Source organism: Triticum urartu, chromosome 3A (assembly GCF_056163025.1).
Source record: "Triticum urartu cultivar PI428250 chromosome 3A, HENAU_Tu73, whole genome shotgun sequence".
In the NCBI taxonomy this organism is placed as follows: domain Eukaryota; kingdom Viridiplantae; phylum Streptophyta; class Magnoliopsida; order Poales; family Poaceae; genus Triticum; species Triticum urartu.
In genome coordinates, this window is record NC_141875.1 from 1,380,257 (window position 1) to 1,396,114 (window position 15,858).

The following is a 15,858-nucleotide window of genomic DNA, read 5'->3' on the forward strand; positions in this document are numbered from 1 at the left end:
ATGACGACAGTGGCTTCACGGCAACAATTACAGGGGAGCCGCCAGTCAGCCCGGCATGCCTTCCAGGTCACCGTGAAGTATAGGGTAGTGTAGGATTAGTTTTTTTTTAAGGTTTTTAGTTCACTGGACCAAATATCTTCATGTTTTATCTAAACAATATCTAAGTGTAAATGAATATCATCTGGTTTGTTTGATTATGCATTAAAATTTGTCATTTCAGTTGAATTTCACTTGAAATGTAACATGACATATGTGGCAAGTTTTGGATGGCCACCTCCTGCATCTGTGTCGGTGAACTAGTCCCCACCTGTCCGCGGATGGATACCGGAGCCAATTTGCATGTCAGCGTTGGAGATTCCGTAAAGTGACATAGCTGGGCTATAAGAGATGCCACATTAGATTTTTGTTTTCTAGTTGAAGGAGAAAGATGATAAACGGGCTGTAGAATTACAATCGGCTGTAGTATATGCTCCAACACGTTTTGTGAGAGAAAAGGATGGGTCGCATATTAATAATATACTAGTACGACTAACTATTGTACAAGTGACTATTAGTTGGGCTATATTTGACGTGACAACTTCATATAACAAGTTGTTGGCCTGGAAATATGCTACTCCCTCCATTTCACAATGTAGTGCTTCCTCTATCCCCGTACTTCAACTTTGACCGTAAATTTAACTACCAAGACCGATTGTGGCGGGAGCAAAAATTATATCAGTGAATTCGTATTCGAAAGAAGTTTTCAATTATATATTTTTTTCTCCCGCCGCAGTTGGTCTTATTGATTAAATTTATGGTCAAAGTTGAACCTCGGGAAGCATGGGCGCACTATATTTTAGAATGGAGGGAGTATTAGAGCAACCCCTACAGGTCCCAAAAAACATCCCGTAAAAAACTTCATATAACTAGTTGTTGGCGCTGGTCCTTAGGGGCACGTGCACAAAGACTTCCCGGTTGTCATCGACAAGGTCAGGGCGGCTACAATATGGGAGAGACAATAGTCGTTCGGTGGTCCATGAACCTCGATGTAATTTTTATTATGCTTGAGGTGATTTGTACTTCCGGGCAATCTTTATCATAGATCTGACATTTTGGCAAAAAAAAAAAGGTTTATTGTGCCTAGGTGGTACATATGGCTGAAGGCCCACTCCCACTTGCACCAATCATGCATGCTATGCTAGTTGTATATATCGCCCACGGCCGGGAGTTATGCGCTGGATCCTACGTGTTTAACCAATGGATCCATGCACAAGCTGCTGTCACCTTTGTCACCGGAACACACGGAGCTTTGCAATACGTTCGTACGCTGCTGCTAGCATATAACAACAACACGCAGCTGCAAAGCTCCGTTGAAATTTCTCCATCCCTCTCCAACCAATAGCATGTGTACGTACTGAAATCCACTACTGTAGCCACACATATACCTCGTATATCTGTACACACATTTTGAACACAATATATAGCTGGCATTTTTTCTATACACCCATTGGCCTAGCATATATCCTCAGATCCGGCCAGCCCTTACCACGCACTCCTTTTTCCTCCTCCATCGCATCCTACCTACCTAGCTAGAGCTGCCGCCATGAACCTAGCATCTGCCTGCACCTCGGTATCTTCTTCTCCATTACAATTAAATTTCGTTCTAGAGCATTAAGACCGTGGCTGCAGATCGATCTCTCCCTGCTAAGCTAGATGGAGATGAAGGCCAGGGTGGCCGGCGGCACGGCGTCACCTATGGAGAAGAAGAGGTCGGAGAGGGAGAGGAGGCAGCGCATGAAGGCGCTCTGCGAGAAGCTCGCGTCCCTCATCCCAAAAGAACACTTCCCCCACGCTGTAATGAAAAAACACACTTCTCTTCACATGTTAGCTTGTTCCCTTTTTTCTTATATAGTTGATTGATAGCTAGTTAGTTGTTTCTCTCCAGTTCTCCATGTTTATGTCATGATCTCATCGTGTCCAGAAACTAATGAGTTTATATATTGTGAATATTTAAGTGGAGAATGGAAATTAAGAATGTTTGTTGGGTAATTTTACATTATGGGACGGATGGAGAGCTATGTTTGGAGCTCATGCCATGTCGAGGTACGGTTGGAAAACAAATGCAAAGTCCAAACACATTGTTTTTTTAAGGAGGATTACCCCGACTTCTGCATCAATTGATTCACACAGCCATATTATTAAGCAAAGAGTAAAAACACACTGTCGATTAAAGGATATCCAAATTTTTTTTACGCAAGTTTTAAATAGTGGACTGTGGCTAGTAGCGGAAGAAGCATTAGCGCGCTAACTAGTGCTATAGCGCGTTAATTGGTGGTAATCGACTTAGCATGATGCCCCTCTAAACGCTATAGCGCCGAGATAGCACGATGTTTGAAAGTATGGGTTTACACAAGATGCTATGAATAATATAGTTTCAAATCCAAAAGGTTTGTTATTTGTAATCACATGCATCACCATAAATAAACTGGGAAAAAATACAACTCGTCCATTATCAAGACTATCAGCCAAGGAAATCATGTCATCAAATAAAAAAATATCACTTCATAATATATTTATATTATTGTTCCTTTAATGCATATATAGGATACATTGAGCCAGCTAGGCAGCCTGGATGTGGCGGCATCATACATCAAAAAGCTCAAGGAAAGGGTCGATGATCTACAACACAAGAAGGCCTCTGCACAAGCCATGGCTACCTTACTGGGAGTTAGTGGCATCTCGACGCCCACTATCACTGCTACCACGAGCAGCGGTGCAGGGTCACCAGAAGGAGGAAAAAAATTGGAGGCAGCACCACGGGTAGTGGAGGTGCGGCAATACGACGATGCAAGCATGGAGGTGAGGCTGATATGCAGCATGGAGAGGCCTATCAAGCTCCATGAGGTGATCACCATTCTTGAGGAAGAAGGGGCCGTCATCATTAACGCTAATCACTTTGTTGCTGTCGACAGAATATTCTACACTATACACTCCCGGGTATGTACATACATACACTGCAAAACGTAATGCCCACATGACTCCTAGGATTATGGTTTCGACCAATAATTAATTATACCAATAAAATATAGTTTATGTGGCATTAAAATTGTATCATTAAAAGCATTATTTGCTGATTGAAATGATTTTTGTGTCAATATTATTTTTCCTTTTTGGAACCTTAGTTTGATAGCCTTATAAAAAATATGTGTTCATACTCATCTGACGGGTAATGTTAGTTTCTAAGGTAACATTAAACTGAAATAGCAACATATACACAAGTAGAAGGCACAAAAGAAAATATAAGAGTGTCCCTGTGCGTATGTGAAACTGTGGAGCTATAGATTCCTGTCCAATCATTTTCTTAGGCTGTAGAACGATAGAAAGAAACGAAAGAAGGGGGGAAGCTGGCCTAGAAGTTCGAATTGATTTCCATCTTTGTTTGCCTCTGTCTTGTGGCCAGAATGTATGAGCTAAATTCAATTAGATGAGGCTTCCAAAAAAATTGCATATTGTGATGGAGGATTTTCTATCTAAATATCATATTATAAAGTTATCTACATTGCATCAAATTTAGTTAACTAATTTCATAAATTTCTCTCTTGTTATTGTGCAGGCCTTCAGCACCAGAATTGGCATAGACGTTTCAAGAATTTCCGAACGAATGGGGGCATTGGTGTGGTAGTAAGTCGATTTGTGTAAGAAAAAACACTCAACCGTATAAATAAACATCCCACGAATGGTACATGATGTCTGCTCATTAACGACTATGATTAGGGATGAAAACACCTTAGCGTTGAACTCACAACATGATCAATGTATGGAAAAAAGTTGATCAACCTTCGATCTATTATCACCCTCTATAATTTATAGTAACACGTTTTGAGCTACCATACCTTGATCCATTGATATTTCTCGATCGTTGCATGCAGCCTCTCCAACCAATAGCATCTGTGTTAGTACATCACTGGAGAACTTTTTTGGAAAATAAATATTTGGAGTGCACTCCATGTACTAATTGCTCGATATCTAAATTATGGTAAATGTTTGGTTGTCTAATTGCATGGTGGAGGTGCATGAACAAATCCATGGCCATGAGTTGTGCAATATGTATCCCGATTATCGACCGTGCAACTGGGACAAAAAGAGCAGTATGACTTAACAATAATTATTTAACTAAACGGCCGCAATTTTGCCACCACATATAAATATTAATTCCTTAGTTAGCTAGTGGTTCTGGCCAGATTAAAGAAATTCAACCTCGTGGACGCACAAGGCCTTTTTCAGACTACATATATATTGCACTTGCACGTCGAGAACAAATTTATTGGCGAAAGGAACAAATAGTTTCGACATCAAGACTTTGGCCTGACATTGACAGTCAAGTTAATAATTCTTTGACAAAAAGTATATTCTGGTCTCCAAACTAATTAAACTTTGTACAAAATATATGTGGATGTCAGGGTGTGTATGGTAGAAAGATTTAGTAAAGTATGAATCTTGCCTAACAATTGAATATACTATATACTGAATCAGCAAATATATTGATGCTGACGTTCCAAAAGAAAAAGAGAAGTGATGGACGAAAGGTAGAGCTAGGCCGATGTTACATGCATGTAAACGTGCCGAATGAAGATGTGATGGCGTTTGGGCCCATGCTCCACTTGGCTTTCTTCCTTGTAACAAGAGGGTGATTGGGCGCCGCCCAAAAGTCAACAGCAAGGAATCAATCTACATGTCTATGTGTACATACTTTATTTGGCGCGTGGAAGTGACTGATGTATTTTTTTTCGCATCAGAATTTCTTTTTTATTGTGATTGTTTCTCACAACAGTAGCTCTGTAAAAGGTGAAATATAACATTATGCACCATAACATGTGGATCAGCCCCCATATTGATTCAAATGGAGAAATATAGCACCTGGATAACAATGTTAACTTTTACGAAGTGTCGAATTTGACATGATTTTTTTGGAAAAGGAGGTTAAACCCCCAGCAGGTACATCACCTTGATGCACACAAACATGATATCCTGACCAAAAGATCGTGAGATTACGACTTTAAATTATGGCGTGTTTAGTTGATCTCTTCCGGGCGAGGTGGTGCGCGGACGAGTGTAAACTCGACCAAAATACCGCATGTGATTGCTTAATTTAATTGTTCTTGTCTCTTCCATCTTATATGTCAGACGAAACCATAAACACATTACTGCATTTTCTGTCAACTAATTGCCACAACTAAATCTTGAATTAATTTATTGTCACTAGCAATATGAAAGTGCTTAAATTAGGTGAATTGACAACTCCTATACACGTCAGTCATGTATACATAACATGTAGAGTGTGAATTCAAGTAGAAATACATATTATTTTGCATAAGTCGTGGCGACCATAATTTTATAATATGTCCATTGTCTGCTGAACGCCCTAAAATCGATCCAGCATGTGCGCTCTATCACATTATGAAACTATAACAGCATGGAGAGCATCTACGGCCGGACGACCCAAACCATCCTCGAACGCCCGGGCAGCCAACCCGGTCATTGACGCCTCAAACGGGTCTCAAACGCCCGGACTAACCGACACCCTCATATCCAGCCCAAATGCCGGCCGAATATATATGGGGAGCCCGGGCGAGCCCGGGCACACCCGCCACGTTGGACCCGGCCCACACTAGCCCACCCGACCCCACATATATTCGTCCTCATTCGCTCGTTGGACCAAACCCTAGCCAATTCACACTCCTTTCCCCTCTGCCACCCGATCTCACCTCCGGTGATATCCTGCTGCCTCTGGCATGGCGGGCAGCGGATCTGATTCTGACCAGTCCAGATCCATCGACTAGGGTGTCATCATGTACGGGTTGGAGGAGGCAATGGCGGTCCTCATCGCACTTCGTCGCTCCCGAGAGGACAGCGCCCGACCGACGGACGGATCTGTCCGGCGCGACTCCATAGCGTCGGCTCAACGGGCGCTCGGGTCCTCTCAGGCAGGATCATTGCGGTTCCGGCTACCTGAAAATCACTCCTTCCCAATCACCCAACGGGCAGACTACGAGTCCCACTGGAAACGGGCTGCCCGTTGTGGGAAGGAGAGGATAAGGGCCATCGAGGCCCGTATATCGTGAAAAAAATGGCAGTGGGGGATGAGGTTGATGCAGCGGCGCGGGTGGCTGGAGAGAAGGAAGCCATCTGCACCTGCATTGTGAAGAAACGGCAACGGAGCAACATGCGTTCCCTCATCCAAGAGCAGAATCGGGAGGTCCATGCCATGACCGGCTGCCATCGAAGGAGGAGAAGGAGAAAAACGATGATGAGGACACCTCCGGCGATGAGCAGATCGGGCTCGATCCATAATGCGTCTTCGACCAATACTTCCGCGAGAAGGACAGCAAGGGCGCCGGGAGGGCGGCCGTGGATGATCTCCACCATAGCCAAACATGCCAAATTTTGGTAGTTTGATGGCATGTTAGTTAGTAGTGACAGAGTAGCCAGACGATGTGTGTGCATGAATGTAGTTGCATGAATTTGTATGGATTTGAGATATAATAATTGACGTGTACGAATGTGGATTGCACTATATGAGGCATGACCGGTCAGTGTCTGCGAATGCGTCCAGGCATTTGAGGGGCCGGATTTGTCTATCGCAGTTGTAGATGCTCTTAGCAATGGAGATTCAAGGATCAAAGCATAGTTGTGCTTCACCGGTGAGCACAACTATGCATCCCGGAAAGTGAAAAGCACGGAATGTGTTTCTATTTTTTATTCCTTTTTCTATTCATTTTTTTGAAATTTTTTTGTCAAACAAATTAACATGGGGTCTAGTTTCAAAGATATTGTCGCGAGAAATGCAATGGTGACGTTTGGAAGGGGTAACTAGTGATAAGCCATGCATGCATGCATGCGTCGACCACGCATATCTTGGATGGATGGTTTTTGGATGTGATAAGCCATTCATTTGTTTGCACATTCTTCATATTGGTGAAAGGCACATCGATATTATGTGCATGTATGAGAGAGATGGAGAGAGACAAAGGGAGAGAGAGAATCTTTGTTTGTATACATGTGTGTGTGAGAGAGTCTTTGTTTTTATACATGTGTGTGTGGTCCTTATTGCCATACAAAAATTCAAATTCAAACACATTACGGGTTGTGAGCTGTAAAAGTAGCAAAATCATCATTGAATAGTGCCGAACAGTATCGTCACTATTATTTGCTGAAATTTTTTTTACAATAGCTCACATCTCATAATGTGTTTTAACTCGAAATTTCTTATGGCAACAAGACATCACCCACTTAAAAGCTCATGTTTTTTCTATATTCTTCATCTATACCAATATAAAAAGACCCAAAGGGGCAGATCCAATTAATCTCAGCCATCAAATCATGTCAATCCAACGACTTAGACTGCTTTAATGTCGAGCGCTTAACACGTTTAGCGTGCAGTTAATTTCATGCCAAATATAGTGCTAATCATACAATAACACGCAAGTAATATCTTACTTAATATCCGGATACACTTAATATACTTCCAAATTAACGTGCATTGTACGTATATATTGACTAGTAAACTTTAAAATGTGATTTTCATGAAGTTTTCTTGAAATGTTGTTTTCCATTTGATATTCTCCTTGACGTGATATAGACATGAGCAATGGCACCCTGACCCTAGAGCCTGACATCCGGGCTGGGCTCGGGCTCTGAATTTTAGCGGAAGCATAGTCCAAAAGCCGAACCAGAGTCGATGGTTCAAAGCTCAATCGAGGATTCGTCACCTTGGGGCAGCACCGATGATACCGATGCGGCGGAGGAGGAATTTGAGGACAATATCGCCACGTCCACGCCGTTCGTGCCTCGCCGTGACGATAAGGACGACACGTTCCGGCCGGCGCCGATAGCGAGGAAGATTCTGTTTTGGGTCCGCGTTGGACATGCCCAAATATTGTGTCAGTGTCAACGAGGCTTCTTCACGAGGATATATACGTGCGTCATGCACGCATACGTCATGTGTGATATCAAGGTCGATCGATCTATCTAGAGAGAGAGAGGTTTCTTCAAAAATAGACAGAGAGAGAGACGCGGCTGGCACAATTCTGGCATCGCCAGCGCAGCTAGCTGATCAATCTTGGGGTTCGTCAGCCTTGCTTGCGTCACCGGCGTGACGCATGCATGCGATTCGATGAGACATTTTCCTGCAGTTCGTTCGCTTCCATCAATTATTGACTGAGGCGCCTCCCAATGCTCTACCTTATACAGGTGTTAAGACTGTCATGTAGGCAAAAAATATAATGTGGCAAGGAAATTAAGACTAGCCATAGTGGGAGTAACTTTAGCAGTAACTTCAAGTCCAACTAAACAAATTTGTCTATGTGGCAATGAGTTAATGAAGAGGGAGGTAGTTCTAGTAACTTAGCTACTCCCTCCATCACAGTTTGTTGGGCGTATCTCGCGTATCTCTGAGCCCAAGGTGAGGTGTGATTGGTAGGAATTAAGAAGGCGCTGGAGCTGCTCAATTGAAGGAGATGCGCCTAATAAATCGTTAAACCAACGCTTTGTAACCTCCCCGTCCGGTAAAAGAAGGAGCCGATCGCATGGATTGGTGGAGACGGTTTAGAGCGAGATTTTAGCGAGTTTCCTTCTTCCTCCCGCGCCTTCCTTTCTCCCCGCGCACTTTCCTTTCTCCCCCGCACAGTTTCCTTTTTGGCGATCAAAATCTCCCGCCGATCTCCGCTGCCAAATCTAAAACGAAATTTTCGGAGTTGAAATAGCTCCCGCCGATGTACCCGCCGGTGTTCCGCTCTATAAGTAGCTGCGGCGAAGGAGGGACACGAACAGACAGCGCTCATCTTCTCTCCTCTCTCCAATGGCGCCACCGCAGCAAGGTGCAGCAGATCGCCGGCCTCCTCCTCTTGGCCTCTGTGGGCTTTCTAGGGTCGCTTTCCAGCCCAGAGCACCGCCGCCCGGAGGACTTCCTCCTCTTGGTCTCACCGGACGCGCGGGTGTTCCTTCCTTCTCCATCGGCACGGCTGGTTTCGAGCATCTTCCTCCTCCGACTACTTTGCCTCGACGGCGCGTTGGCCTCGCATGCCCATCTCGCCCTCCGGCACCTAACGAGGCTGGTTCCTCGAACTGGAGTGCCTCCGTCGGCGAGGCTGGTACAGGCAGCGGAGGGATCGGCAGTTCTACGTTCGTGGGGTTTAACCTCATCAATGGCAGCGGCGCGATCTCGTTTGGCGGTGGCGGCGGGATATCGTTTGGCGGCGGCGGCAGCGAGTCCCTGGGCTTCACGTTCAGTACCGGCGCCGGTGGCAATCGGAGCAGAGAAGGATCCTCCCATGGTGGAAGCACAGAAGGTAAACCCTAAACCCTCTAGTCTCGTAGATCATGCAATTTTTGTGGTTTGCCCTTGAATCAAGATCATGCTTCTGGTTTGGTAGTAATATGTGTTCTCTTGTCACGTGTGCATGATCCAAGGAACTGGCTTCGGTCTAGAACTCAACATGATGAATGGAGAGAACACAACAGGTTCGGCCTTGTAATCATAGACAGTAATTTTCATGTACATTATCAACTAAAATCTCATGGTTAATATGTTTCCTTTTCTGTTACTACAAGGTATTGGTGGAAATGAGGGTACCATTGGCTACCGAGGTACTGGATACAACCCAAATTTTTCCCATGCCGACGAATACCCTCCTAGTCAAGAGGCTGTTCAAACCCAAAGACAACCTATCGATTTGAGTAAGCACATTTAGAACATATTTGTCTTTCACTGATATTCCATATTTTTTGTTTGTCTAATTATTTCTCGAATGCATCTAGATGTTATGTCGAACAAGGAGACAAGAAGACAGTACAGTACCGATGACAAGCGTCACATATATGCTGAGATCATTGCCCGTAATGGTACGAGTAAAAGGTTGAAGCATGGAGTTTATAAAGCTGTTGCGGTAGTTTGTATTTGTCCTAGGAGGATAGTGCAAAGGTTATGGCAGGAGGCTAAAAGAGGCGGTGGCATTACTGGGGTCAAAAACAATCGGAAGCTCAAATCAGGAAGGAAGAAGATTAATTTCAACATAGATGCATTGAAGGCCATCCCACCTGGAGAGAGAACAACATTAGAACAAGTTGCTGGACATATGAACGTGTCAACTTCCACTGTTTGGCGAAGGTGAGCGTTATACATTGATATATGTCAATTTTCTACATGTCAAATGTGTATGTCATTGATATATAGGTTGTTATATTTTCTTGTAGGTTGAAGATGAAGGAAATTAGACGAATAACGAGTGAATTGAAGCCTGCCTTGACTGATGAAAATCAAAGGGCTCGTGTGGAGTATGCTCTTAAGCATCTTGAGCCATGTAGCCTAACATCCCTAAGCGGTATCAAACCCACATTTAGGGCTGATATGGATGTGGTTCATATAGATGAGAAATGGTTTTATCACACGCAGAAGACCCGGAACATGTATTTGAGCCATAGAGAGAATGCACCACACCGGGAATGTAAACATAAAAACCACATTCAAAAAATTATGTTCTTGTCCGCAATGGCTAGACCAAGGTATGATGCTCAAGGCAATTGTGTTTTTGATGGCAAGATTGGGGTTTGGGCTTACACAGAGTGGGTGCAAGCAAAAAAGAAGAGTCAAAACAGGTCCGCAATTGTTCTTGTTACTACTCCTACTTTCTGCTAAATTTTTATGTGCACATTATTTACTTTATTTCTATATCCATAGGTTGAGAGGGACATGGGAGCTGAAGCCTTGCCATACAGTGGACAGGGAGAAAAGTCGGGAATACTTAGTGAAATACGTATTGCCGGCTATAAAGGAAAAGTGGCCTGAGAGCGATAGATGGAACACCATCTACGTACAGCAGGACAATGCAAGGACTCATATAAAACCAGATGATCCACTTTTTTTGCAGGAAGCTGCTAGGGGTGGTTGGGATATTAGGATGATATACCAACCACCTAATTCTCCTGACACAAACATATTAGATCTTGGTTGGTTTGCCTCAATTCAAGCCATGTTCCATAGAAAGATGCCCAAGACCCTAGCTGAGATTGTCCAAAAGGTCTTGCAATGTTCCATTTGAGTATTTATATGTTATTTGTGATACATAGCTACTTGCTTATGTACTGATTTGAGTTTTCTTGCTGTTATGTGTCATAGGTTAATCAATCCCTAGCTGAGTACCCCCATCAAAAGCTCAATAGGATCTGGTTGAGTCATCAAGCATGCATGAGAGAGATCATCAAGCACAAGGGGTCTATCCACTACGCGGTTCCTCACTTGAAGAAAAAAGCATTAGAGAGAAAAGGACTTCTCCCGGTTCGTTTGACGATTGATCGAGAATATGTTGAGCAGGCAATTGAGTTCTTGAACTCAACATGATTTGTACTGCCTCATGTGATGGTGCTACAGTTGGAGTATTAGTTTCATTAACCTTATCAAATATTTTGTGGCCTGTTTTGTACTGCCTCATGTGATGGTGCTACTATTCGAGTATTAGTTTCATTAACCTTACTCCCTTGTGTGTTTGGTTTTTGAGGGTGCATTTGAGTGGTGTGTACTGGACTGTTTTGAACTGAAAAATTTATGCTTATCATTGAACCATTTTCATATAACATTACATGAAAAGATCATATTAAACATAAGATCATATAAAACCATATTCATACTCACTTTCTTACATAAGATCATATGGCAATACTCCCTCCATCACTTCCTTACATAAGATCATGTAATGTTATAAACTTGAAGCATATAAAACCATTATAACTCACTTTATTTTCATCATCCGGTGAATCTAAACTTGACTATCCGGCACATTATGCGCTTTCTTTTCGTCCTCGAGATAGATAGATGGGTTGCGACGTCACCTTATGCATACCCCATCTTTGTTTATCGCCACCGTAGACGCACAATCTTTGCACCAAAAATTGTCACAGAGGCAAGGATTTCCACACGACTCGCAAGAACGCAAATCTTTTGGTACCGAGAGCCTACATCCTAAGCAAAGGAATATGGAAGCCTCACCGCGAATGCCACACTTGAGGCACAAAGCCGTATGAATACACACCTCACAAGTTGAGGTCGGGTTGGAGTAGGTTTTGCGTACCACCTCTTGCTCTTGCACCGGCCCTCCGACCTCTTGCTCTTGCACCACCTCCTTCACGACATGAACGTCGAGCACGCCTAGCACCTCCTCCATGGCAGGAACCTCCACCACGCCTTGCATCTCCTCCATGGCAGGAACCTCCACCACGCCTTGCACCTCCTCCATGGCAGGAACCTCCACCACGCCTTGCATCTCCTCCATGGCAGGAACCTCCACCACGCCTAGGCCATCCTTGCAGTCCATTGGTTCGGGTTTGTGTGCCACATGGACTCAAACATATGGGGTTTTATAGTACCCTGCTGCCTACACTTGTGAATGCAAACACAAAATGAAAAAGGAGCCGAAGGAGAGAGAGGGAGAGGAGGCCTCACATGCACTCATGTTCACACTTGCATGCACTCATGTTCACACTTGCATGCTGCGGGAGGCCATGCCGAGAAAATAAAGAAACTGATTCCCACTTGCACTCATGTTCACACTTGCATGCGCTGCACAAATCATTCATGTTCACACTTGCATGCGGTTAAGGAAGAGAAATGGAAGCAGCCTAATGCGCCCCAATTAATAGGATAGTTAATGAGATGCGCCCTATTTCTGTGGGATTGTGAAAAAATCTGGTTTTCAAGATGCGCCCAACAAACTGTGATGGAGGGAGTAGTTCCTGTAACATCACATGTCCCAATGCAGTATGAGTCTATAACATAATAAATGGAGCTTTGCATGACACCACACCTATGTTACTACCCACTATGAAGGTAGTAACATAGTCTAGGGATCTGTGTATGTTACTAGTGTATGTTACTCTCCATTGTGGCTAGTCTAAGAAGAAAAGATGAGTGTGGTGATCCCAGAAAGAAACAATGTCAAGCGCGAGAACCTAGGCAAAACACTTAAATGGAAGGATCCCACCAATGCATGAAGAACTTTAGTTGCAAAATCATTAAATGAATGGTACTTAGCATCAACAAATTAAGCACCTATGCATTGGAATCTTTAGTTGCTAAAGTATTTAATATGCTTAGCACCTCATGTAAGCACCAATCCATTGGAAGCAGCCTGAACTAATGCGGTGCCACGGCGCCGGGCGGCATGGGGATCGAGCCCATCATTACTCACTTCTATCCCTCGGTCCTAAAATAAGTTACTCAATTTCGTATCAACTTTAGACTACCCACAATGTGAGTAACTTCAGCAATAATATAAGGTCCAACTCACTAAATTTACTTATCTGACAATGATTTAATGATTTAATGAGGAGAGAAATGACATACTATAAGTAACATCACACACCAACCAAAATGAGTCTACAAGCTAATAAATTAAGTGTTCCATGATACCACACATATGGTACTCCCCACTATGAAGGTAATAACATAGACTAGTAAAATATGCATGTTACTAGTCGAAGTTACTCCCCACTATAAGTAGTCCTAGTACTAACAAGTATGGAGACAGAGGGAGTAATAAACACAACAGCACAATGACAAACAGACGAGCAAGTATAATAGCAGGCTTATAGCCGCTTATACGGAAGAGAGAGCAAGTACAATCCGGACCATGAGACCGCCTGCATACCTCCGGACGTGTTCTTCCATTCAACGCGGTCCTGTATCGATTCGCTCAGCCATCCGTACGCACTTTCCCGCACCCGCAAACCGGAGGCAAACCCAGGGGATGGTTGCGGGCAAGTCGTGGGCCTCGGCGCCGGCAGCGGCGGCTCCGGAGGATCTTGGCGCCACCGCCCTCGAACTCCAGGCCGTCATCCTCGTCGACGGGCGGCTCCTCGCAGAAGGCGGAGATCGTCATCTCCTCTAACGACAAGGAGGACCAGCCGCGAGTCATGTGCCATTGTTCACCATCACGGATAAGTAGTGCGAGCAGCAGATGGAGGTAATGCTCCATCGCTCCGTCCTCCATGTCAACGGCCCTGTGGCGCCATCGGAGACCCTACTCCGCGTGAAAGCCAGAGCGCCCCTCCCCTCCGCGCTCTCCCCATCGCAACCGCAGCGTCCATACCGAACGCCGCGTCAAGGAGGAGCCCCTCTTGCCGCCCGGCGCGTAGAGGAGGAGCGGCTCTCTTTGCCACCATGCTGCATGAAGGAGTTGTAGCTCTCTCTGCTGCCATGCCACATCAAGGAGGAGCGCCGATCACTGCGTAGGCACGCGGCCGCATTCGCCACTACCTAGGCAGCGGTAGCAACTCGTCGTCCCGGAGCACCCTAATGACGCTAGAGTACGCCGACAAGGAGCAGAGCCTGTGGGGCAGGTGCAACGCACCGCCCTGGTCGAAGTTCGCAGCCGTCCCACCGCCACATATCGCGGCAGTCCTGGACCTGACATATGCCTAGTCCCTGGACCTCTTTGTGATGATGGCAGAGCCGAGCAAGCGTCGTGTCCACCGCCTCGACGGGTAGGTGGCTAGCTTGCCGTCAAAAGTTTATGGGAAGCAAAACTTCCACTAAACCAAATGAAAGTTGAGGTCCTATTCTGGTAAACTTATTCTACATTATATTCTACATTAAGAGCATCTACGGTTGGGCGTCCCAAACCCGTCCCAAACGCCTGGGCGGACGGCCCGATCACTGACCGGTCACGAATATGCGACCCAGGCGGGCTTCCTAAATGGGCCTCAAACACCCGGGGTGACCGACACCCCTCATATCCAGCCTAAATATGGGACGGGTATGGGGGCGCCTGAGTGCGTCTTGGCACGTCCGTCACGTCAGAATGACGATGGGTCCCACATGGAGTCGCTCAGAAACCCGATGGCCTGATGGACGTCTCATCTGGTGGGGGTGTAAACGCCTCATAACGCCACTCCAGCTCGTCGCCCGAAACCAGATCCGACTATTTAAGTCGACCGGCGTCCCCCAACCCTAGCCACATTCACCTCCGCCCTCTCCGTGCCGCCAGCCCGATCCCATCCACCACCTCTCTCCCTTGTCCACCGCTCTTCCCACGCCCTTTGGCTTGGCCATGGTTCGGCAAAACAAGACTACCTATGCTATGCTCACGTCAAAGCGTTGGTTCCACTACTGTAGCCGGCCACATATATACATTGTTTTTTATAATAAACTATTGGTGCTGCCGGATCCAATTATTTCTTCAGCATGTATTAAATTATTTCAAAAAATTATTATTTTGGTTTGTACTATTTTGTGTACACGGATCACATAATCACTCGGCATAAGACCCCTCGCCGCTACACATGCCGACTTCATCTCTGCACGGACTCGGGCCTCGCTGCACCAATCTTATCAAATTGTAACCCCGCCATTCAGACCTCCTCGTTCCACCGACTTCGAATGTATCTCTCCCGGTGATGTATGCACCATGGTGATGAACATGTTCTAGCGCAAAATTTTCATTCAAATTGCAGTACCAATTTAAGGAACCAATTTTGCGTGAGGTATCACGCTCTCGTAAAAAGATTTTACAGAATCTGCTAGCGAACGCTTGGCTCTGGTGCATGGTCCATGGTCCAGAACTTGGCCTAAATGCACTTATTTGGCATGCATCTGTCTTGCTCTGGGTCCACAACTTGGTCTGGGGCGTGGCCAAGGTACGGCCACCCGTAAAACGTGTGTGAGTTTTGTTTACTATAGTAGCGTAAAAAAAATAGTGTACAGTAGCTATTCCGCGGCCAGGAGAGTAAACACAGTAGCATAAAAAAATGTTATTTGGCAGAATTTTCTTCTATGAGAAGGCCTTCGGGCTAGCTTTATTAACCTTATTAAATCGGGTTTAAATCGTCCGT

At 45.0% G+C, this 15,858-nt stretch overlaps 1 protein-coding gene and 1 pseudogene across 1 annotated transcript; both read left to right on the plus strand.

The window, feature by feature from the left end:
• The first annotated feature begins 1,421 nt into the window (after nucleotides 1-1,421).
• Nucleotides 1,422-3,787, plus strand: LOC125527429 (transcription factor bHLH168-like). Its single transcript, XM_048691938.2, has 4 exons — nucleotides 1,422-1,609; nucleotides 1,693-1,833; nucleotides 2,584-2,976; nucleotides 3,593-3,787. The coding sequence occupies exons 1-4, from the start codon at nucleotides 1,583-1,585 to the stop codon at nucleotides 3,659-3,661; spliced, it is 630 nt and encodes a 209-aa protein (XP_048547895.2). The 5' UTR covers nucleotides 1,422-1,582; the 3' UTR covers nucleotides 3,662-3,787.
• Nucleotides 3,788-8,836: 5,049 nt separating this feature from the next.
• Nucleotides 8,837-11,328, plus strand: LOC125542223 (uncharacterized; annotated as a pseudogene).
• Nucleotides 11,329-15,858: the final 4,530 nt, after the last annotated feature.